Source organism: Erythrolamprus reginae, chromosome 4 (genome assembly GCF_031021105.1).
Source record: "Erythrolamprus reginae isolate rEryReg1 chromosome 4, rEryReg1.hap1, whole genome shotgun sequence".
In the NCBI taxonomy this organism is placed as follows: Eukaryota; Metazoa; Chordata; class Lepidosauria; order Squamata; family Dipsadidae; genus Erythrolamprus; species Erythrolamprus reginae.
Window position 1 is genome coordinate 101,474,158 of NC_091953.1, and position 25,647 is coordinate 101,499,804.

General features: G+C 39.8%; 1 protein-coding gene across 2 annotated transcripts in view; it reads right to left on the reverse strand.

Moving 5' to 3' along the window:
• UXS1 (UDP-glucuronate decarboxylase 1) overlaps positions 1-25,647 on the reverse strand; it is an 82,105-nt gene that overhangs the window by 41,669 nt on the left and 14,789 nt on the right. Inside the window, exons 2-4 of one of the 2 annotated variants that reach the window (XM_070751078.1) lie at positions 11,589-11,616; positions 4,586-4,634; positions 1,795-1,838 (exon numbers count right to left, since the gene is read on the reverse strand). In XM_070751078.1, coding sequence (XP_070607179.1) covers positions 1,795-1,838; positions 4,586-4,634; positions 11,589-11,616 — 121 coding nt within the window. Of the gene's footprint in view, positions 1-1,794; positions 1,839-4,585; positions 4,638-11,588; positions 11,617-25,647 lie in introns of both variants that reach the window. The other variant, XM_070751077.1, reaches the window with a different exon arrangement.

The window sequence follows — 25,647 nt, forward strand, 5'->3', positions numbered from 1 at the left end:
GGGGTTCCACTGTATTCATTAACCTGGATTGTGGGGGCAATATGCTGGCTCTGTTAAAAAGTGCTGTTGCTAACATGTTGTAAGCCGCCCTGAGTCTAAGGAGAAGGGAGGCAAAAAAAAAAAATCAAATTAATAAAATTAATAAATTTAATTTCTTGACTTGTTCTATTTTAGAGATGGAAAAGAAACCTCGTCCTGAGCCTTCTACTCATACTTCTGCCATCCAGACATTATTGAAGTAGCATGGGAAGAAGCCCAGAGGTCTCTGTTGATGTCTGAATTGACCCAAATTTGGATCTCAAGAATACACTCAAACTGTGTTGTGAAATTTATTAATAGAGTTGTATATACTTCTGCCATCCATAGCCAATCTCAAGAGACTCAAATGCATTAAACTAGCAAAATTATCTTGTGCACAAACAACACAGGGACACTAACAAGAGATACCAAAAGTCATTTAATATACCCTTGCTTTGTTGTAGAGTATAAAAGAATATGATAATGCATTTACAGCACATATGGAGAGTTATTTATCAGCCCACTGGAAAAAATATTTAAACGTTTGCTCAATAGTCAAGTTTGGAAAGAAAACACAGGTTATATTCTGAATAAATATTCTGGCAGACTAGAACATCATTAGCATCAACACTTTTGAAATATTCATTATCTTACGTTTGATTCACTCCATATTTATAATTCACTTACTATAGGGACTATTTAGAAATCCCATTTTCAGAAAGAAGCAATAAAATTAGGTACCATTTAGAAGGCATCTCACGAAGAAGGTGTAGAGAATATTACATCTGGATGATTCTAAGAGTGGAGGCAGGGAGATTTTCTATCCAATTACACTAATAGACATTATTGATTCCAGCAATGGGTAAATATTACCAGCACAATGTCATGCATTAACTTTGAAATGGATGGAAAGAACTTCATATTCAGATCGGAAATAGCTCTTGGCAACTCTGACTACTAAATACTTACTGAGATCAATTTGGTTTTTAAAAATAGGAGATGGTTTTTAGAATTCTGTAATATCTATCGTATATAATAATTGCTTATTATTTTGATAATTGCTTGAATTGTTAGATAATATTTGTTTACAGTAAACTATTTTTGTTTATTGCAAGCCAGCTGTGAAGTACAAAAATGGTGTGAAACAGTTAGCTAATGTGTGCCTTGTTGGATCCTCCTCTTATGATGTAATATCCTACCAATCTCACTTCCTTTTCCTCCTTTCTTCTCCCCTTCTCCTCCAAGAATCTCCATGATGTAAGACATATATGTTATGCTGTCCCTCGAGACAATCTTTTATTTGTTTATTTGTCTGTTGTTTTAATTAAATATCTTGTTTGAACAAATAACAAAGGCTTTTATCCATCAACCTCCGCGGGATTAAGGTCCTAACAGACTTTAATTTTCACAAAACCGCAACACATATGACCATGGGGCACTGCGATGGCCGTAAATGCATGCTGGTTGCCAAGTGCCTGTATTGCGATCACACGACCACAGGGATATAGTGACTGCTATAAGTTTAAATACTGGTCATCTGCCTACTTTTTTCAACACTGTAACTAAGTTCTAATGGTAGCTGAATGAAGCAGCCATTAACTGAGGACTATGTGTACTTAATAAGAGTACACATAGAGACATTATCATTTATTGCATAGAGTCCTTTTTTCAGTACAGCAAAGATGGCACTCTTGACCAAATATTCTGGCATAAGATCCTTTGCCTTAACTTAAAATAAAACAAAAGATAATCTACTGAGAGTTCAAATTAGCATACCTTTTCTCTAATTCTTGGATCTTTTCTCTTAGAGGTGCAATAACCTAAAAGAAAATTAAACGTTTATTTTGTATAAATATCTTTTCCATTTAAAATGACAATCTGTAGAGAATAGAGACATTATAAACCACTTCAAAAATTTCCAGAATATCAAGGACAGATTACGCCATGCCAATCTCTTAATAGGAATTTCTCCAATGTCTAAGGGCAAAAGTGATGATGGCAGTAAAGGACATAGTCCAAACCCAAAAAACATCAAATCAAATCTTTATTATGGTCACACGCCAGCATAGAAAACATCTAATTGCTACTTTCCCGGACTTCATCAAGTCAAGTTATTGCACAAAGATGCAAGTGATAAATAGCCTTCCAGAGTTGCTTTCAGTAGAGAGATTGGCAGCATATAAATCTAATAAATAACTAAATAAAATAAATTGACCATTGGTTACCCTGTCTGCTTTCTTTAAATAAGTGTTTCTCAACCTTGGGTGCTGGAAGATGTGTGGACTTCAACTCCCAGAATTCCCCAACCAGCAGAGCTGGCTGGGGAATTCTGGAATTTGAAGTTCACACATCTTCCAGCACCCAAGGTTGAGAAACACTATTTTAAATAGTCTCCCACTCATCATGGAAAACTGCAACCTTCATGGCACCTGCCTTCATGGTCGGTGTGGATACCTGCTTCTCCGACATTCCCTTCTGCCACATTTTCTTTTGCTGCCTTCTATAGTTGCAATGTTAAGTTCTATCAAACCATGTTTTAAAAGACCCAAAATGGACTCCCACAATGCACTTCAGATAAGTCAACATTATCTTAAGTGGACTTGGCTTTTTTTTTTGCTCTCTACATCCTCAAAATCTTCCAAAAGTCCTTCAACGTTGTAAAGATTGTAAAGAGAAATGTAGAGTTCACTGGGAGTTAACCAAGGACCTCATTTGATTTTAACTATTTTTTATGATTATATTATTTTTCATTTTTTTTAAATTATTTTAATTATTATATTATGTATATAATAAATATTCAGAATGTATTATATTCATTACATTCAGAATTATATTCAGTGATCTTGAATGTAATTCTACAGTAAATGTCTAGAATCTATTCATGTTTCAGTCACACATTCAGAATAGGTTTTTGCAAGTCATACTAAAGATGTTTTATATTATTAACAATAATTACTTATTTATAATGTATATATACATGGTCACATCTATGTAGTATTGTTATTATGTTACACCCATCCACCCACCCACCCACTCACACACCTTTGAAAATATTGGCATGGTTCTAAACCTAGCTATATTTTGGACAGGTCAATTAAATAATTGAGATTTAAGTTATTGATGGTGAAAATAAACCTCACTAATTTCATCGAAGTTATTGAAGTCATGATCAAATCCAAAATCCCTTTAAAATTAAAAATATCAATAAGCCATCCATCCATCCATCCATCCATCCATCCATCCATCTAAATCAGATTTCTAGTCACCGTTCTCCTGGGACTATGTACACACCTATGTTTCACCAAAAATAAGACTGTGTCTTATTTTCTTTTGGGCCACAAAATAGGCACTAGGACTTATTTTCAGGGATGTCTTATTTTCTCTCCTCCATGTGTGGGAGGCCCACTTCTGCTTACTCATGACGAGACAGGAGGCCACACAAAGTGCATCAGTGCCACCGCCACAAGGTGGCGAGATGGAGCTGCCCTATGCGCCCCACACTGGCTTACCTCAGGGCCTCCACAGCCAGATGAGCCATGCCCCAACACCTACCTCACCTCATGGTGGCAGCTCCAGTAGCCCCATCCAGTAGGACACTATATAGACGACAATCTATTTCTTCTGCTTGCTTGTGGTTGTAACCCAGAAGGATGCCGGGTGACATGCTGATGCCGGGGCCACAAGGTGAAGAGGGGTGAAACTGTCCCATACATCCCACATGCCACTGCAAGGTGTTGGAGTGTGGATGGCCTGGCTGTGGGGGCCTTGAAGTAAGCTGGTGCGGGACACATCGGGTAACTCCACCCCCCCCCCCACACACACAGTACTGTGAGCAACCAGATAGAATGCCAGCCAGCTGGCTCTGCAGCTCTTAAGTAGCACTTATTTTGGGGGGTAGGATTTATATTAGATATACACGTAGATAGCCGCCCTGAGTCTGCGGAGAGGGGCGGCATACAAATCCAATAAAATAAATAAAATAAATAAATAATGCTAGGGCTTCTTTTAGAGTTAGGTCTTATTTTTGGAAAAACAGAATGTGAGTATGTGTATAAATGTATATATATGTATGTATACACACACACAGACTGCACACAGAAAATTGGTCTGAAGATCAGGATATTATTATTTATGTGGCATATAAGTTACATTTTAAAGAACTGATGTACATGTTAGTAGCCATATGGGGGCATTATTAAAACAAACACACAACTATCCTCCCTCAATGCCAACCCCAACACAGGAAGCTTGACAAAGCAGTCTACAGGGACGGAGGTGAGAATTCAGTAAGTTTTCAAATGGAAGGATGTGGTTAAAAAACAAATACAAGATGGCGGCTGCAATGGTTTTACTATAATTTTATCTGATTTTTAATATATGTCACTTTGAACCGCTGTAGTCATTTTCATCTTTTTTCTAACCAACTCCAAGCCAAAGAAATGAAAACAAACTTCAATTCAAGAGGAGGTATTAACAGAATAAAGTTGATAATTGATTTATTAATGCAAAGCAAAATATTAAAAGGGAGTAGGGAAAGAAAAAGAGAGAAAGAACATAGTCTACTGACCTCTTCAATTTTATTTTCTACTTTTTGATCCCCATTATCTTGGATAAACCTGCTAGATAAGAAGCCAAAGAAAGAAAGCAACATTTTAAACATGACAAGCCAAATAGTCAAGTTATAAAACATCATAAATGTCATGAATTTATGTTAAGGTTTTTGTTCTGATGTTCTTTGAAAAAGAAGCCACCTGTGACCACACCAACTATTAACAATGACCACAGGTTGTCTGTGTTCAAACATAAATAAAATGTCACTATAATTTCTATTTTTCTTCTTCCAGGTGAATGGGTGGGAAAAGAATAAATAGTTGAATCAGAAGTGCTAATGGAATATATTAACATTGTGCCTGAATGCTGATAAAGTTGAGAGGTCAGCAAATATTTATTTTTTGGAGGCCATTCCTTTGGTAACTCAAGGCTATTTCCATGGCAGTTTTGAAATTTTGCCAAGAAAACTGCAGGGACTACTTAACTCACCTAATCTGGCCCCTAAAAACAAATTGAAAACAGGGATGTGAATCTGAATCCAAGGCTCAAACCTTAGTCACTCATTGGAGTCACTGCTCAATTTCACACAATGTGTTGGGTATAAGCAAATAGCTTGAAATGTCAAGTAAATCAAGAGCTAGAGAATATGTCAAATTTAAGCCTATTTGGAGATTTTAAATTTTATTTATTTAAATCTGAAGGGGCAACAGGCACCGCCTAGGAATGTTAGGAATATCTATTTTTGTTTGTTTTATATATCCAGGTTGCAATTAACATCCTGTATATCATCTCTGCTTTAGTGAGAATGGTAGGGTCTGTATAAATAGGTGCCCAAATTCCCAGAAAGCAGAAAGAATTAAGCATATACAGTGGTACCTCGACATACGAGTTTAATTCGTTCCAGACCCGAGCTCGTATGTCGATCAACTCGCATCTCGAACGAATGCCTTTAGACTTTGTTTTTCGCGCTGAGATAACTGGAAGCAAGGAATTCTTGCGCCACCTAGTGGAAGCTCGGCTCATATCCCGAATTTGAGCTCGGGTGTCGAACAGAAATTTTGCACGTGTCTCGGCTCGCAACTTGGAATACTCGCATGTGGAGCAGCTCGTATCTAGAGGTATTACTGTAGTCTACTTAAACACTGTGATACAAAAAGACCATGGAAAATTCATAGAGACTGACAGTTTCAGGAATAGGATAATTCTTCTTTCTTTACACTTTCAGATCTCAGTCTGAGAGCTAATGTGATTAGCAGGTAAAACATTACACCAAGGGAGACCATAATTCAGGCAGCGTGAAACTCAGTGAGGGAAGAGAAGTTCTTCGAAAACCTAGACAAGCGGTGTCAAACTCAAGGCTCGCAGGCTAGATCCGGCCTGTGGGATGGTTAGATATGGCTCACAGGGCCACCCTGAAAACAAGGAAAGGCCAGCCCATGGTGTTTTTACCAGCGAAAATGGAGATTGGGAGGGCTGTGTGCGGCCCTCCCAAGCTCCATTTTTTACTCTTCCCAGCTCCGTTTTTGCCGTCAGAGTGCTCAGACTACCTCTGACATGAGTGAGGTCAAGCTTCCCATGACACTCTGGCTATGCCCACACGCCCCCCCTCCCGAAGTCAAAAACAACCCTGGGGCAACCATCAATGAAATAGTTTGATACCCTGACATAGACCTAGGACTTCTGTGAGGATAAATTAAGGATATTTATCATTCCCTGAGCTAATTGGAAAAAGAACAGAATAAAGTTTAATTAAGAAGCAATAACGTGAGAAATATTTACAGTATTTATTAATTTATTGTCAATTATACATTTTGTCTATATCCAAAAAGTTCAGGGGTATACTTTGGAAGACTGCTTATGAAATAGCTATTCTTCCCTTTGATAAGTCTGTCAGCTATTATTCAAAGAGCTTCTTTACATGCTCTTTTCAAAGTTTCTCCTTTAGGAGCAGCTATTGCTAAAATAATGATTTTCTGCCTTGCTATCCTGTGACTAGGAAAATGATTGAAATACACAGAGAAGACAATATCCTGAAACAAAATTTCTGTCTTTGGTCGAACACTTTTATAGAAGCTGTTTCCTGCTCAGATTCTGAAGATTATCCTGTGCAATTAATTGGTTTAATGACATAAAGTTCAAATACCTTTCTTTAAAATTATTTATGTAATTGAAATTCTGCAAATAGAAAGGTTTGCGGTAAAACCTCAAAAGCTATATGTGGTAATTGTAACACCTCAGTGTATCACATTTAAACATTCCAAGTGGCGCTAGTTAGCTTCCAATTGTCCTATTAAAAATAAATCCTTCATCTATCAAGAGGTCCAGCAAGTCAAATGAGGCTGCTTTTCCTTTGAGGGATATGGTCACAAAACCTCCCCTGCAAAAGGTTTTGTCACCACTATTATAAATCGGACATGCAATTCTTATCCTACATCAGTGATTTTCAACCTTTTTTGAGCTGCGGCACATTTTTTACATATACAAAATCATGGGGCACATTGCGTGTGGGGGGGGGAGTGGGGAGGATAAAAAGTTTGGGACAAAAAAATTATCTCTCTCTCTTCCTCCCTTTTGCTGTACAGTGGAACCCCGACATAAGAGCTGCTCTACTTAAGAGCAACTCGAGATAAGAGCTGGGAGGGGAGAGATATTTTTGTTCTACTTACAAGCCCAAATTTGAGATACAAGCGCCAAGGAGCTGTCTCCTGAAGCCAAACGCTAACTTCCGCGTTCGGCTTCAGGAGACAGCTGCGAAGCGGCGCGCGTGTTTTAAAAGGTTGCAGCCGGCCTGGGGGGCTCGGGGGGTGCTTGCAGCTTTCTTTCTTGCTCTTTTTCTTTCTCTCTTTTACCTTCCCTTCCTCTATTTCTTCTTTTCTTTCTCCTTCCCACTTTCTTCCCTCCCTCCCTCCCTTCACTCATTCCTCTCTTACTCTCCCCTTTCATAAGTTTCCTTGCTTCCTTCCTCTGTTCCTGTCCCTTCCCCCTTTCTTTCTTTCTTTCTTTCTTTCTTGCTCTTTTTCTTTCTCTCTTTTACCTTCCCTTCCTCTATTTCTTCTTTTCTTTCTCCTTCCCACCTTCTTCCCTCCCTCCCTCCCTTCACTCATTCCTCTCTTACTCTCCCCTTTCATAAGTTTCCTTGCTTCCTTCCTCTGTTCCTGTCCCTTCCCTCTTTCCTTCCTTCCTTCCCACCCTCCGTCCATTCATTCACCCATTCCTCTCTTGATCGCTTAAAGCCGGTCCCTGGTGCAAAAAGGGTTGGGGACCTCTGTCCTACAGGATTGGGTGGCAGAGAAGTTGAACATATGTAAATTTAAAAGTTTAAGAAAGTTTACAAGTTAAGTGAAAGAAACTTCATTATTCATTTATATGTACATGTACATTTCTTCATTAAAAACATGTCTTTCTGCATAATTTAGACTAACTTTGTGAGTTTTTTGAGGGCTGGAACCAATTAAAATTATTTACATTAATTCCTATGGGGAAAAGTCGTTCGAGATAAGAGCTGCTCGACTTAAGAGCCCAGGTCCGGAACGAATTAAACTCGTATCTCGAGGTACCACTGTATTTCTCTCCCTCTTTCTCTCTCTTCCTTCCTTCCCCTCTCTGTCCATCCCTCTTTCCTTCTCCCTTCCTTCCTCTCTTTTTTGCTCTCTTTCTATCTCTCCCTCCTTCCCTGCCTCTCTTTCTCTCTCTTTCTCTCTTGCTTTCTTTCTCTCTCTTTCTCTCTTTCTTTCTCTCTCTCTCTTGCTTTCTTTCTCTCTGTCTTTCTTTCTCTCTCTCTTGCTTTCTTTCTCTCTCTGTCTTTCTCTCTCTCTCTCTCTTTCTCTCTCTTGCTGAACTTCGCGGCACACCTGACCATGTCTCGCGGCACACTGGTTGAAAAACACTGTCCTACAGAATTTATACAACACTGCCAAATTATGTTATAATAAGAACATTACTGGGAGTTAAAAGTTGCTTTTCCATTTATTTATTATCCATTGAGCATTAAAAAAAATGTTTATAGCATTGTTAGAGTCAGTACTAAACATAGCTTTTCATTACGTAGTGTTCCTGGCAGCGAACACAATCTTTTGACCTCTTGTGAAAATAAGTAAACAAGAAGAAAAAAGCTAACTGCCCGAAAAGGCAAGTCTTAAGATAAATGTTTAGAAATGCTTCACTTGGAACATTTAAGGCAAGAAATCTATTTCCTTCAGATTTTGATGAAATAAACCACCATCTCCATTCTCTGTATTTGGCAGAAAAGGGGTGGCAATGGGGCAACGATGCAAAGTTATGGATATGAGCCAGGGTGGTACTGCAGGCCACTGAAGCTGACTTGTAGATCTGAAGGTCAGCGGTTCAAATCTCATCACCGGCTCAAGGTTGACTCAGCCTTCCATCCTTCTGAGGTGGGTAAAATGAGGACCCGGATTGTGGGAGCAATAGCCTAGCTCTGTTAAAAAAGTGCTATTGCTAACATGTTGTAAGCCGCCCTGAGTCTAAGGAGAAGGGCGGCATGAAAATTGAATGAATGAATGAATGAATGAATGAATAAAGTAAGTAAGTAAGTAAGTAAGTAAGTAAGTAAGTAAGTAAGTAAGTAAGTAAGTAAGTAAGTAAGTAAGTAAGTTAGTTCCTTGATGGGTTCCACTGAATTCCAAAAGTAGGGAGAGAAATACTATTTTTAAAAGTGGCAAGTACAGAAATAAAAAATATTTAAAATCTTGGGAGATACGTTCAATCACATGAGCCATTTTTATTTATTTTATTTAAACTTTTGAACAACACCCCCTTCCTAGGACTCTACATTTGAGGATAATTGAGAAATAGCACCAACTCATGAGATGGACCCTGTCACATAAAAAGGCTAATTTCAGGGTTCAATTACTAAATCTGAAGTAGACTTCAGATAATACAGTACTCAATGTCACAACCTTCACTTTTGGTTTGTCACTGCTTTTCATCTGAACCTACTTTTTCAAATATACTTAGGGATAATTCCAGAATATTGACATTGAGAAACACTAGGGCCTGGAAAAAAACCAAGATGAATTGATTTATTCTTTCTCTCTAATGGCTTTGCATTTCTTTTCTGTATGGGAACACTTAAAAGGTTTTCTTACAAAAGATTTGCTCTGAAATGTATTTCACAGTGAAGGCTGACTCAGTTAAATGGCGCCATTTGAAGATTTCTGGCAAAAGCCTCTCAGAAGGTACAAGATAGATAGATACAAGAAGTACTAAAGAAATACAGTAATACCTCGTCTTACGAACTTAATTGGTTCCCAGAGGAGGTTCGTAAGGCAAAAAGTTCGTAAGACGAAACATTGTTTCCCATAGGAAACAATATAAAATGAATTAATGCGTGCAAGAAAAAAAAACGCAAAAAACCTTTTGAAACAGCTGGGCGCTTCTCAGCGTTCTCCCAATGCCGAACCCGGAAGTTCAGCAAAAGTTCGGGTGGCCGCCGAGAAGCCCCGCCGCCCGGCTGTCGCCTTTTGAAACAACCGGGGGGCTTCTCGGCATTCTCCCGAACACCAAACGTCCTTCCTAGCCGGCCGAAACGTGGACTCCAGGAAGGACGTATTCATGACATCAAAGCTCCGCCCATGGAATTCCCTATTGGGATTCCCCACCTCCGTTTGAGCCTCCCGACTGGCCCGACAGTTCCGCGGCTCTTTTGAAAAGCTGACAGTCGGGCGGCGGGGCTTCTCAGCGTCCTCCTGAATTCGAACGCCGACCCCGAACTTTTGCCGAACTTCTGGGTTCGGCGTTCGGGCGGTGGGTTCGTAAGACGAAAAAAGTTTGGAAGAAGAGGCAAAAAATTTCCGAACCCTGGGTTCGTATCTCGGATTATTTGTATGGCAAGGGGTTCGTATCACGAGGTACCACTGTATCTTGGAATGGAGCTAACAGGATAATGCTGGAATACTGTACAAGCTAGAAAGAAAGGATATGGAAGGGTATTTAGGAAATTTATTTTCCTAAAATAAATTTATATCTCATGCTTAATTAATGGGTATATATTATCTTCCACAGGATTGTGCCATACTTTAAATTGCAAAGCAAATGATTTTTATCCCTCAGAATGCATTTTAGGAACAGCTATAAAACCCTGAAAAAGATCAGTTGTTAAGGATTTGCAGGGGTTAATGAATGTCCTCATACCTGTACAACAGCTTGTTTCTACCTTACAATCAGAAGTGCTACAAAGAATTCTGCTTCATGTTTTTTAAAAACAAAAAGTAAGCAAATAGGCAGTAAGGGTAAATTGTACAATATATATTTTTAATGCTTTAACATATTATCATTTACAATATGCTTAAAATATTCTAGTCTCATGATAGCAAACAGCAAATTGCCAACATTAACTATGGATTCAAAATTTCTTGAACTGTGTTACAACTTTACTGTTATGGAAAAGGGATGTGTGTTATAGCATATCTTTTCCATTTTCTTTCTAGCCACCTTTTTCAAACAGAAGGGAGAATACAGTAATCGTTTGGGGCAATGAAAGAGATGAGAAGGTTTATAAAAATATGAGGAATTAATAGTTGAAAAATTGGAAAAGAATGAAGAATAAAAGAAGCAAGAATACTAATTTTGTTGGGACCAATTAATACACCGTAAAAAAAAATTGTTTCATTTTTTTCTTCACTGTTCCTTTTCTGAAAGACCAACATCTCTCAGATTAAGCAAATATAGTATGTGACCAGCAAAATAATTCTGAATGGAATATTTTTCCTGTTTCAAATGTAGAATTCTAGATGGAACATTTCCCCTGCTTGAAATGTGAACTACCACATCCTGTATTTGATGGAAAGGTTCAGCCCCTTTATAGGGGCAAGTTGATGCATGTTGATGCATTGATGATTCAGTTCATCCATAAATTTGTGATCAAAGGTGACCTGATCATTTTCCCATCTTCCTTTCGAGCAATAAGCAACAAAGTTGAGAGAAGAGTTTTCCTTTTACTTTGAAAGAACAATTATGTTATAGCTATACAGAGGTAGAAAAGAAGTTTATAATATTACCTCATGTTGAGCACGTTTCCCCATACAGCTGAAAAAAAGAAAACAATTGTTATTATTAATTATTATTGCTTAAAAATAATGGCATCATTTCATAATAAATTTAAGACACTATAATAATTCTAGGTGTGTAACATGTGCTTGTAATGCAATTTATTATTTCAGGAATGGAACAGTTTCCTGAAAAGTAATCTACTATGTATATTTTAATTCATCTTGACCCTGGAAGGGGAGACTAGAAATATAATATTAATATTAATTATTATTATTATTAAGATTGTTTCTTCATTGCTTATTTGACCCCTATAACAATCGTTAAGTGTTGTACCACATGTTCATGGATAGTTCAATGGATTTGCAGCTGGCTGAAGCGTAGACATCAGAGAGTTATTGTTAATGGTGAGTATTCTGAGCAGAGTCAGGTTACAAGCGGTGTGCCACAAGGGTCTGTTCTGGGTCCTATTCTTTTTAATATGTTTGAGAGTGACACAGGGGAAGGTTTGGTAGGGAAGGTTTGCCTATTTGCCAATGACTCTAAAATGTGCAATAGGGTTGATATTCCTGGAGGCGTCTGTAATATGGTAAATGATTTAGCTTTACTAGATAAATGGTCAAAGCAATGGAAACTGCAGTTTAATGTTTCCAAATGTAAAATAATGCACTTGGGGAAAAGGAATCCTCAATCTGAGTATTGTATTGGCAGTTCTGTGTTAGCAAATACTTCAGAAGAAAAGGATTTAGGGGTAGTGATTTCTGACAGTCTCAAAATGGGTGAACAGTGCAGTCAGGCGGTAGGGAAAGCAAGTAGGATGCTTGGCTGCATAGCTAGAGGTATAACAAGCAGGAAGAGGGAGATTATGATCCCACTATATAGAATGCTGGTGAGACCACATTTGGAATACTGTGTTCAGTTCTGGAGACCTCACCTACAAAAAGATATTGACAAAATTGAACGGGTCCAAAGACGGGCTACAAGAATGGTGGAAGGTCTTAAGCATAAAACGTATCAGGAAAGACTTAATGAACTCAATCTGTATAGTCTGGAGGACAGAAGGAAAAGGGGGGACATGATCGAAACATTTAAATATATTAAAGGGTTAAATAAGGTCCAGGAGGGAAGTGTTTTTAATAGGAAAGTGAACACAAGAACAAGGGGACACAATCTGAAGTTAGTTGGGGGAAAGATCAAAAGCAACATGAGAAAATATTATTTTACTGAAAGAGTAGTAGATCCTTGGAACAAACTTCCAGCAGACGTGGTAGATAAATCCACAGTAACTGAATTTAAACATGCCTGGGATAAACATATATCCATCCTAAGATAAAATACAGAAAATAGTATAAGGGCAGACTAGATGGACCATGAGGTCTTGTTCTGCTGTCAGACTTCTATGTTTCTGTTTCTATTCTTGACAAATGTATCTTTTTGTTTTATATACGCTGATAGCATATGCACCAAGGCAAATTCCTTGTGTGTCCAATCACACTTGGCCAATAAAATTCTATTTATTTATTTATTTAATTTATTTTGTCCAATACACAATGAGGGTTTTAGTGGGTATATATCTATATACACATAGTAAAATACATGATGACGGTTATAGAGGAGATACTCATAGTGAAATATATTTAAGAGATAATAGAAAAGAAGATATAGTAATAGAACATATCAATGAAAGAATAGAAGAGATATAGGAATAGAAGAAAGGTTTAACAGATATAGGAGAGCAATAGGACAGGGGACGGAAGGCACTCTAGTGCACTTGTACTCGCCCCTTACTGACCTCTTAGGAATCTGGATAGGTCAACCGTAGATAATCTAAGGGTAAAGTGTTGGGGGTTTGGGGATGACACTATGGAGTCCGGTAATGAGTTCCATGCTTCGACAACTAGGTTACGGGTTATTATATTCTATAAGGGCATATGTTTCTCAACTATGAATATTTACTTGAGATTCTAAAGCACAATTATGTATTGATGGGTTAACATGTTGTTTTCAACACAAAAGTATTATATAGCAAAATATTATAACAAGTAGACCTTAATTTTGACTTCCAGTCACTCTTGCCAGTCATTATGCTATTGTTCCAGATGTAATATTTGTTCTCCATTCAATGCTATAGCTCCGAAAGCCAAACGTGCATTATCACTGCATCATCACGTGATGTATCATGGCTTTTCTCCTTCATTAAACTGGGCGTGGGCATGGCCAGCGCATGATACATCTAGCCCGCGGACCATGAGTTTGACACCTTTGCTATAGCTTATTTCAGACCCCCAAATCAAGAAAGGCATGTTGTGATTCTTTCAAGTAGATTTTTTAAATTGTTCTTATAGACAGAAACTTGCCAAACTGAAACCTTATACTCTGTACATAAAGTATATACTCTGAGAACCACTAGGGAGGGGCTGTCTCAGTAGTGGGTTCTACTTACATTTGCTACTGGTGCGGGAACAGGAGCGCACTGGTGCTGTGCATGCACCGCTTCTGTGCATGCACAGAGCATTTTTGATGATGTCCAGGCGGGTGGGCAGAGCATTTTGGCACCAAAAAGGTTTGCCATCACTGGGCTATTCTATTCAGATATTTTGTGTAAGAAAAAGAGGATGAAAACAGTCCAGTGGTGGGTTGCTACTGGTTTGACCCACCCGCCTGGACGTCATCAAAAATGCTCTGTGCATGCGCAGAAACGGTGCATGCAAAGCACCTGTGTGCTCCCGTTCCCAAAGCGGTAAGCAGCAAATGTTGCCATCCCAGGTCGAACCACTAGCAACCCACCACTGGGCTGTCTTTCTCACACAAAAGTATCTGAATGGAATAGCCCAGTGTTGGTGAACCTTTTTGGTGCCAAATGCCAAAAGTGTACATGCATGTGCACACCCCCAAATGCAATGCAAGCATTAGTGCAGGAGGCTTTTCAAGCCCAAAATGGGGTACGGAGGGGGGGGCATGTGCGGAGCCCTGTTTTGGCTTCCTGTTTGGTGCAGGAGGCCTTCCAGGCACAAACATGGGTGGGGGTATGCACACGCTCCTCCCAAATGCAATGTGTGCGCCCCTGCGCATATCCCCCATGCATATGCGTGCATGTCCCCCCATGCATGTGCGTGCATGTCCCCCATATACATCCTACACATGCGCAGTAGAGACCTGAAGACCAGCTGGCTGGCGGGAGGTATGCCTGCATGCACAGTAGAGTTGGGCTGGGCAAATTGCTGGCGTGCCTGCAGAGAAGGCTCTGGGTTGCCACCTGTGGCACGCATGCAATGGGTTCGCCATCACGGGGTAGCCTCTTATTCTTCTGGGATGCACTCCACCTTGTAAATCCAGACTACTATGTTTCATCGCATCTCATGACAAAGGGAGAAAAATTGATCTATAACTTTCTAGCTAATGTTTCATTCCAACATAGCCCCATTGATTTATCTTCAGATAGACACATATGGTTGCTTTCATCAAGCCTCAATAAAATGGCAAAATAAGTAGCCTTAGAGAATGGAAGTGCATGACAATTAATGGGCCATCAATATCTAAATAATTATTTTAAGATGGTCATCTTAAAACAACTTCATCTGCATCTTGATTAAATTATGAATGTTATTCTGGAAATGGTGGTTGTGAAATCTTTCAAACACAAGAAGGCTACAAGCCTTAAAAGCATGACTCCTTTAAAAAGGCAGAAAATAGTTTCTGCAGAAAATTGCAGAAAAGCAGTTTTCAGAAAATTACAGTCTTTTTAAATTAAAAGTATCCAAAATTACTTGGAATGCTAAAAAAATGTTAAAGTAGCCTTCTCCAATTCAATGGCCTGGAGATATAACAGCTTCAGCTCCTATAATTTCCCGACTGATGTTGAATTGTATCACATCCACAGTCCACTATACTAGAGTGTCTTTAATATATTAGACATCTCCCACTCACTTTCCCCCACCTAAACTTTTACATAAAGCCAATTCAACGTTCATATGCTGCTTTAGGATATCTATAAATCCATAATGCAAGTTCAGTGCTTTGAACTGTTCACCATATACATAAAACCCAGTTTAAATAGATTACTTGCTATAAAGAATAATGCATCCATACGAATAAAGATTTTCCCAGGACCAAGCACATTTTCTGAAACAAATAGATTGTTGACATAATTTTCTATTTAGAATTTATGACAGCTCAAGAAGTCCTTGCCACATAGACTTTTAAACCCACTGAAAAAAAACAAATCCAAAAGCATCCAGTGTGCTTTTGAAACAGGACTCTGCATCACTTTATCCTAAAGGTGTCAAAAAGCTTGTTGGAGGCCCATCAGCTATTTCTAGATTTAAGTGAACTAACTATCCATTCTATCCATTCTGTTGATCAAGCTTGTAGAATGGCCTTCCAAATCAAACAAATGGTTGCTTTTACACTAATCACTTTACTTTAAGGCTTACTTTACTTTTACTACCTTGCAAGTAAGGCTATTATAAGCATCTAAGATATCTCTTCCAGAATTAAAGAAGGTAAGGAGAGGGGAGGGAAGGGGAGGAGAGGAGAGGAGGAGGCAGGGGAAAGACATTATCTATTTCCACCTAAAAAAACATTTAAATTGGCAAAAGGGAAAAAAAACGGGTTTTATTCAAAATGCTTGTCATGGGATAAGGAATATATATATACATATGACTTTCTGCACTAGAGCTTGTTACCATTTTTATGATTAGAGAATCACACGGTGTTGTGGTTAGCTCTGGCCCAGCTCCTGCCTGTTTTGCCCCCCCCCCGTGGAATCTGCTGATGAAGGCTCCTCTGACCAAGAAGACATGAGTGACAGGGAGGAGGAGAGTGTGGCAGACAGCTCAGAAGGAGATCAATTATCTAGCTCCTCCTTGGATTCAGAACAAGAGTTAATGATACAGCCACGCATGAGGAGCGCGATGCAGAGGCAACAACAACTGAGAGATTATTATCAAAGAAAATGAGGCCACCTGTGGGTGGGTGGGGCTGTGGTAATTAGTGAGGCTGCTATAAATAGCAGCCTGTGGGTTTGGCCATTGTGGAGGATTATCTGATCATTGTGTTTCATGACTGCTTTGCTTACTTTGATCTTTGTGTGCTGATTTTTCCCCGTTTTGAAACTAACCCAGAGCAAAGTGTGTTTCACTTTGTGAAAGAAGAAGGACTGTGAATTGCCTCATAGCTGCAAGCTAAGTATCACAGAACTGAAAAGGGACTTGTACAAATTACCAATTTGTTTGGAGACAAGTGCTCTTTGCTATACAAAAAGAGTGCTCTGTTTATTTGCATTTTCGGTATAAAGAACATTGTTTTGAATTTTCAAACGTGTGTGTCTGAAATTGTATCTGAGCATTTTTGGGAGGATTCTACCAGAGAGCTCGACAGAACACAAGGTTTTTATTAATTTATTTGTAATTACAGCATATTTGGGGTGGAATAATTTTTATCTTGTTTCGAAGTAAGCTTTGCCCAGGTGTTTGACAGGAACAAGAAATTTATTCCTGAAGAGTAATGAATTGTAATGCCAATATCCTTGAATCTCCCTCTGTACTCCGAGATCCTCACCCAAACCTAGTGAAACTATCAGGGTTTTCCAACTATTCTCTTGAATATATACAAAACTTTCTGCAAGATGGAAGAAAGAGATAGAATAATCCAGAAAATTTGAATTAATGGAATAAATGGAGGAAGGAAAAATGAAAATATGTAGAATATACTGAATTCATTTTTTATTCTTGCTTGAAAAAGAGTAACAAGTGGCTGAATTCTAAGGAATGCAATATTTCATTTTTTTTCTTGGTTAAAAATAAGCAGGCAGATGAAAATCCTAATAACCTATTGACTCAAGAATACAACAAAAAGAGAAGTACAGTGATCCCTCTATTATCGCGAGGGTTCCGTTCCAAGACCCCTCGCGATAATCGATTTTTCGGGATGTAGTGGTGCGGAAGTAAAAACACCATCTGCGCATGCGCGCCCCTTTTTCCATGGCCGCGCATGCGCAGATGGTGTTTTTACTTCCGCACCTGGGAAGACCCAGGGAAGGTTCCTTCCGCCGCCCAGCAGCTGAGGAGCTGCCTGCCTGCCCGCCTGCCCGCCGCTTTTCCGCCCGCCACTTGTCCGCAGTAGCAGTGAGGAGCCGAAGATGGGGTTTCCCCGTTGCCCACGCAAAGGGGAAACCCCATCTTCGGCTCCTCGCTGCTACTGCGCTGCCGAGCAGATCAGCTGCTGGGCGGCCGAAGGAACCTTCCCTGGGTGCCGCCCGCCGCTCGAGAGCAAGAGGGGGAGAGATAGAGAAAGAGAGAGAAGGAAAGAAAGAGATGAGAGAGGGAGGAAGAGAGTGTGAGAGAGGAAGAAGCAAGATAGAGAAAGAGAGAGAGAAAGAAAGATGAGAAAGGAAGGGAGTGACGTCATCGGGTGGAAAAATCGCGATATAGCGTTTCGCAAAGATCGAGATCGCGAAAGTCGAGGGATCACTGTATCCACATTTGTCCTCCCCTGTATCTAACAGACAGAAAATTTCAAACAAAAGTTGATAAAAAGAGATAGGGCAATGCATTTTTTGCCTAATATTATGTTGATTAATGTTTCATTACCAGTTCATGTATGCATCTCTAAGATGCACACTAATAGAGAATTATGAGTCTGGATACGAAGCTGTATATGGAAGTAAAAAAAAATTAAAAGATTAAGGATAGCTGATCAAACTCACACAATTTATTTTAAGATAAAGTTATGCAGTCATGTATTTGTTTAGAAACAATAAAAGTTCAATAAGCATGGAATATATTACAAGAAGTTAACATACAAGGCATAAAAATATCCAAAATATAACTGCTAATGGGATGGAAGGTTGCATATAGTGATTAAAATAGAGTGTTCTATTTCAAACATATTTGTTCTACTCACAGCATATCTATTTTGGCAAAATGTTTGTGCATTGTTTGATAGAATACATGGGTACAAAGTTTAAATAAATGCAGTGGCAATGTTACTTTGATCAAGCTGATATTTAGTACAAAACCTTCAAGGTTCCATAAACAAAAGCCAACTTTATTATTACAGCCAAAATACTTCAAAGCCACCCAACTCACTATTAACAGGCTATCTAGAAGTCTACTTGTAAATGCATTAGCTACATTTTATCATTAACTACAGTGGACAATATGGCAATTGTTCTTAGTCTGCTTACTGAATCAAAATTAATCTGATATTTTACTATCTGAAATATTTACCCTGATGGTTGAAAACACAGTGCACCCAACTTTAGGGTAAGTCAGATCAAAAACACTACAAGTTATATGAAGGCCAAGGTCAATTTTGTGGAGGGCTGCCATAAATGTTATTTTTAAAAAATCTTTAGATGATCTTGGAGAAGAGTTAATTTTCAGGAAGCCACATTAAGTTTCATGGATAAAGTAAACAGACTGGCATACCAATAAAACCATCCCAAAAAATTAGGATCAACAAATGGACATACTTAATTGAACCTTAATGGTGTTACTAAGTCTTCCCTTAATTCTCTGGAAGGATTTCAGCTCTACATCAATCCAAAAGTGGGGTCAAACTAACCCTGTAATAGTACAGTTCACACAAATTAGAACCAAATGTTAGAGAAGTTGAACCATAACTATTGCTCACCCACTTGTTTGATCCTGAGGGTTATGCTCAGTTTGAAAGAGTTAGGCACTGGTTATTCTCATCACAATTTTTCCAGCAATCCTTTCCCACTCAATGGTCTTTAGATGCATTCAATTACAGCCACCAGGATTCCATGCCCTTTTTGACAATGCTTGCTAAAAGTTCTGGAAATCAAAACTATTTAAAGGGTTCAGATTTTAGAGGACAGGGGCGGGGAAAAACACCTGAAAAACACTTTTTAAATAGGCTTTTAACAAAAATTTCTCCAAAGCCTTTTCCCTCTTAATTTTACCTCCAACTAATACTTACACAACTTGAAGCCCAGTTATTTTCACCCGGATTAAAAAATATTAATTAATTAATTCCCATTGCTAATGGAAATAACCACAACAAGAAGTCAGGTTTCCGACTATGGACAGAAAATAGTCCTTTTTCCTCAGTAGTGCTTGTTTCTTTTTGGAAAGAATATGTTCAGACTTCAGAAATATATAGTAAGATAACAAAAACTTTAGCAAAACTATTGCCATATCAGCTATTGTATTGGGATATCAGTGGCTCCTGTCAACAAATATAACTTTTTTAAAGAAATAAAGTAATGGCTTTTCCTGTGATATACTATGGAAATGAAAGATGGGCTCTGAATTTTCTTGGATAAATCAACCCAGAATTCTCATTCGAGGCGCAAATTACCAGACTCAAATTTTATTACTTTCCTGCACTGCACAAAACCCCAGTTCTCTGCAGAAATTAATAATGCTGGGAAAGAAAGGGGGGGGGGGGAACAGAAGATGATGACAAGCAGCAAGATGGATAGATTTAACGGCAGTCATGATCAATGCATCATTGGGAAGACCTAAAAGATCTTTGGCAAGATCTCCATGCCGAAAAGCTATGATAGAACTGATTTCTGCAGGAGATTAAATAAAATGATCTCCAAGTCCTGTTTTTACCTCCAGTCTAATAATATTGACAAGCAGAATTTTTATTTATTTATCAAATTTATATGCCTTCCATCTCACTATCCCAACTATACTGCTCAAAAAAATAAAGGGAACACTCAAATAACACATCCTAGATCTGAATTAATGAAATATTCTCAACAACTACCGTATTTTTCGCTCTATAAGACGCACCTGCTGATAAGACGCACCTAGATTTTAGAGGAGGAAAATAGAAAAAAAATATTTTGAGCCAAAAAGGGGAGAGGAAGAGAGGAAGGAGTGAAAGAAGGGAGTGAGGGAGGGAAGAAGGGAGGAAGGGAGGAAGGAAAAGGAAAGCAAGAAATGGAGGGAGGAAAGGAAGGAAGGAAGGAAGGAAGGAAAGAAAGAAAGAAAGAAAGGGGGAAGGGACAGGAACAGAGGAAGGAAGCAAGGAAACTTATGAAAGGGGAGAGTAAGAGAGGAAGGACTGAAGGGAGGGAGGGAAGAAGGTAGGAAGGAGAAAGAAAAGAAGAAATAGAGGAAGGGAAGGTAAAAGAGAGAAAGAAAAAGAGCAAGAAAGAAAGCAAGAAAGAGAGAAAGAAAGAAAATGAAAGAGAAATAAAAATAGAGAGGGGGAATGAAAGAAATGGAATGAGGGAAGGAAGGAGAGAAAGAAAGCAAGAGAAAGAAAAAAGAATGAAAGAGCAAGAGAGCAAGAGAGAAAAAGAAAGAAGGAAAGAAAGAAAGAAAGAAAGAAAGAAAGGCAACTTCAAAGAAAGGCTCACTGAGCATCTCTCACTCTCTCTCTCTTTCTATCCCTCTTTCTCTTCCTTTCTCTCTCTCCTCTTTCTTTATCTCCTCTCTCTCCCTCCCTCTCTCTTTCTCTCCCCCCTCTCTCCCCCTTTCCCTCTCTCTTTCTCTCTCTCTCTTGCTATCTCTCCCCCCTCTCCCTCTCTCTTTCTCTCTCTCCCTCTCTTGCTATCTCTCCCCCCTCTCCCACTCTCTTTCTCCCTCTCCCTCTCTTTCTCTCTCTCCCCCTCTCTCTTTCTCTCTCTCTCCCCCTCTTTCTCTCTCTTCTTCTCACTTTCTCTCTCTTGTTTCCTTTCTGTCTGGGCAGATGGCTGCCTTCTGCCTTGGGGCGCGATTCGCCCCCTCTCCTCCGCCGCCGCCGCCTTCTGCCTTGGGGCGCGATCCGCCCCCTCTCCTCCTCCGCCGCTTCCTGCCTTGGGCGAGCAATCCCGGAGTCCGGGACTGTGTGGCTTTGCGCCATGAAGAGGAAACGGCTACGGCAGCAGGGAAAAGTCGGCCGTTTTCTCTTCATGGCGTAAAGCCACCCTGTCCCGGACTCCCGGATTGCTCACCCAAGGCAGGGGGCGGCGGAGGAGGAGAGGGGGCGAATCGCGCCCCAAGGCAGAAGGCGGCGGCGGAGGAGGAGAGGGGGCGAATCGCGCCCCAAGGCAGAAGGCAGCGACGTTGGAGAGGGGGCAGATTGCGCCCCAAGGCAGGAGGAGGCAGCAGAGGAGAGGAGGCAGATCGCGCCCAAACGCAGGAGGTGGCAGAGGAGGCGGTTCGGGCGGGCAATAGGGCAGCGTGGAGAAGCCAGGGGCGCATTTGGCCGGAGGCACCGTGGGGAGGCAGGGGCGGCCACGGCTCCGTTTACTCCTATTGCCACACCTCCCCGCCCCCGCCCACCTCCCCGCGGGCTGGCAGGGGGATGGGGAGCACGCGCCCGTGGAAAAGGGCGCTCGGGTGTATTTGGGGGTGCACGCCTGCTCACGGGCGTAGCTTACGGGGAACGGTGGGCCAGGCAGCAGCTAGCCAGCCAGCCGGCGGGATGGCGCTTCCAAATTCGCAGCCTCCCCCCCCTCCCTGCCTGCATCTTCGCTCCATAAGACGAGGCTGATTTTTCATCCTACTTTGGGAGGAAAAAAACTGCGTCTTATGGAGCGAAAAATACGGTATTCCTTTTGCACAACAGCGTGTGAAATTGACTGTCAATCAGTGTTACTTCCTAAGTGGACTGTTTGATTTCACAGAAGTTTGATTTACTTGAAATTATATTCTGTTTTTTTAAGTGTTCCCTTTATTTTTTTGAGAAATAGTATAGTTCCAGGGGGCTCGCAACTGCATAAAAGCATAACTGTCCTACCTCTTTAACAGGCATGCAAATTCTTTTAAAAGCTACATGCGTTTCATGATCAAGACTGACCTAACACACATCTAGCCCAAAAAATATTTAAGCTTTAATTTTCCTTATTTTTTGCAATTAAAAGTCATATACTGAAATAACTGCAGAAACGATTTTCTCATAGCATTTTAAAAAAAATACATATAATATTTAAAATGAACTATGGTTTATTCAACTCTTTACAATCAACCAGTGGAATAGCTTGCCTTCAAAAGTTGTGAGGCTTCATCACTGGAAGCTTTCAAGAGACTGGACAACTACTTGTCAAAAATGGTATAGGGTCGTGAACGTGAACCTATGGCATATGTGCCACAGGTGGCACATGGAACCATCTCTACAGTCATGTGAGCCATTGCCCTAGGTCAGCTCCATTGCACATTCGCCCGTACCTCCCGCTGACCAGCTGATTTTCAGGTCTCTGCCACGCATGCGGGAGACGTGCTGACACTGCCCCGGGGTGCGATAGGTTTGCCATCACTACACTAGATGATCTACAACGTCCATTCCAACTCTGTTATTCTGTTTTTAAAATCTATAGCTAGGATACTCTATGCATTATTCTGAGATTGTAGTGTTATTTTATTGCAAATGTAAAACAGCAAGAGACTCTTTTACTAATAGCAACTTCAAGGAAATAAACATCGAGACTATAAAACACTTAAAACATTTTGTAAGAAAGCAATAGCAGGCATTGTAATCACATCCATCTGGGGGAAGCAAAATCAATATTCTTAAGCTCTCAAAAGCTATTCCCCTTATGCAGTGTGTTCATAGAAGTCAGTAATTGCTAGAAGAATAACTTTCCAGAAGGAGGGCATACTGTAAAGACAAGCTGCAACAAATGTTTGAGAATGTAATCTTAGTAAGCTGATCAATGATTCAAAATTCTGCAGTAACACAAGGATAAAAAACAGAAAATCCCATACAAAATGATGGCATGGGAAGATAATCTAAGGACCCAAGTAACCTTATCCTGAAAAAGAGAGAGAACCTAAAGGACACACAACTCTATATTCTGCTGTTGTAGCTGGAGAACGGAAGAAACTATGCATTCAGCTTCTTTATTTCAGCCTATCTGTGTTTTGTATAGGCAATACAAGGAACACATAGAAAGCTATAGGCCAGTGGTTCTCAACCTGGGGTTTCACAGGGGTCGCCTAAGACCATGGGAAAAGACAAATTTCCCATAGTGTTAGGAACTAAAGCTTCTATTCTGGTGCCTTAGAACATATTTTTACAAACCAATCAAGTGTTTACAGTGAGAGTGTCCCTCTGACCTTCCTGCCAATCAGCTTAAAGCTCTGAGGGGAGGCTCAGGGAAATCCCAGAGCTTCGGCTGGCAACGGAAGTCTGGAGGTGGGGCATCCCAGCGGCGGCGGCTCGGGTTCGTAAGGTGAAAATAATTCGGAAGAAGAGGCAAAAAAAAATGTTAAACACTGGGTTCATATCACAAAAAGTTCATATGAAGAGGGGTTCATAAGACGAGGTATCACTGTATCTAAAATCCAATTAATATAACTAACTATTCTAAAAACCCCGGAACATTAAAATCAATCATTCATTCACATTCAACAAAAGCATACATTACACTCGTTGGCCAGAGGCGAGGGTCTAGTGACCCCAAGCCGGGTGGCACAGCTGGGTTCTCAGGTTCTTACGGAAGGCAAGGAGGTGGGGGCAATACTAATTGGGGCTGGGATGCTGTTTCAGTGCAATTGCTCCTTTTCTGGTTGCTACCAAGCTCCTGGCAAAGCTCAAATCAGGACTCCCACTGGAATATGAAGCTCACCATAGTTTGTGGTCCTGGGAACTGGAATAGCTGCCAATCTCCAAATGTCGCCTTCGTTTTCCTGTCTCTAGTTTGTACAATATGTTATTTATAGTCTCCTTTCCTCCCAAACCCTTATGTACCCTATCTTGCCATCTGTTTTCGTAAACTTAGGACCTAAGTGGGTTGAAGCTGGCAAGTATTTGAAAACATCAGGGTGTGTCTCAATTATCGCCGGCAGATGTAACACTGGCTTGGATACTTGGTGAGTGAAGTGAATGTATGAAAGCATGAGAGAAGTGGGGGTGTGGGCAGTGTTTCTGCCTGGCTGTAGCTAATTTTCCCCAGCACAGTCACCAATCACAGCGTCACTCCCTCACACATGAACACCTTGGAACTAGCAGTCAAGGCCAATCTTATTATATTAGGTTCTGAAAAAGTGGTGTGAGGAACACACGCACATTTATTCTGTGAAATACTGAGATCCAACACTCCCAAGAAGCCTACTACTCTGCTGAGCTACAATAAACATAGGGGATTCTACACTGCCTTTTCTTGACCTGTAGTATCTAACAGTTTAAGAACAGAAAGATTGAATGGGGATAGACATTCTTTAAATTTTAGTTACAAGATGAAATATGTATCTGGCTAAATTTGTTGCAGAATAATTTCCAGTTTTAGTTAACAGTACCACCACTTTAAAGTAGTATTACTTAACAGTCATAAAAATATGCACATTCACGCATGTATTTTTCAGCACTTATTATCCCCATGAAAAGCAGAAGGGAGCAGTAGTATGGTATATAGTTCTGACAAATTATTATTATTATTATTATTATTATTATTATTATTATTATTATTATTATTATTATTTAGATTTGTATGCCGCCCCTCTCCGAAGATTCAGAGCGGCTCACAACAAGAAAACAGTCCAAATCCAATAGTTAAAAACAATTTAAAACCCCTTAATATAAAAAACAGTCATACATCTCAGACAAACCATACATAAAACGGAAACGGACCATATACTATGCTCAGAATCTGAGGATTCACCTTGAGGGTTGTTTTTTTTCTTCCTAGCATTTTTCTGCATCTACTTTTTTTTCCAGATCAACCAAGTATTGATCGATTGTTGTAAGAGGAAATGATGACTTGGTTTATTGCAAGAGCCTGTTGTGAGAGGCTGAGAAAGAAGGACCGACTCAAAGTGACAGATGGCTTTCATTCCTAAGGTGGACTACAGATGCCTGTCTCCTGGTTCCTAGCCTGGTGTCTTAATCACTAACTAACATCCTGTTCACCTTCTCGATACAGTACAATGCCTAGAATATGAAATCTCAGACAAATTACATTCTGCAGAAACTGTGCTTTTTAAAAATTATTCCACAGCTATGTTTTAGTGATAATGTCTTCTTTGCGTGAAACACAAAATATATTTTGTTATGTCAAAACAAAGTACATTGGTACCTCTATCTAAGTACGCCTCTACTTATGAATTTTTCTAGATAAGAACTGGTTGTTCAAGATTTTTTTGCCTGTTCTCAAGAACCAGTTTCCAC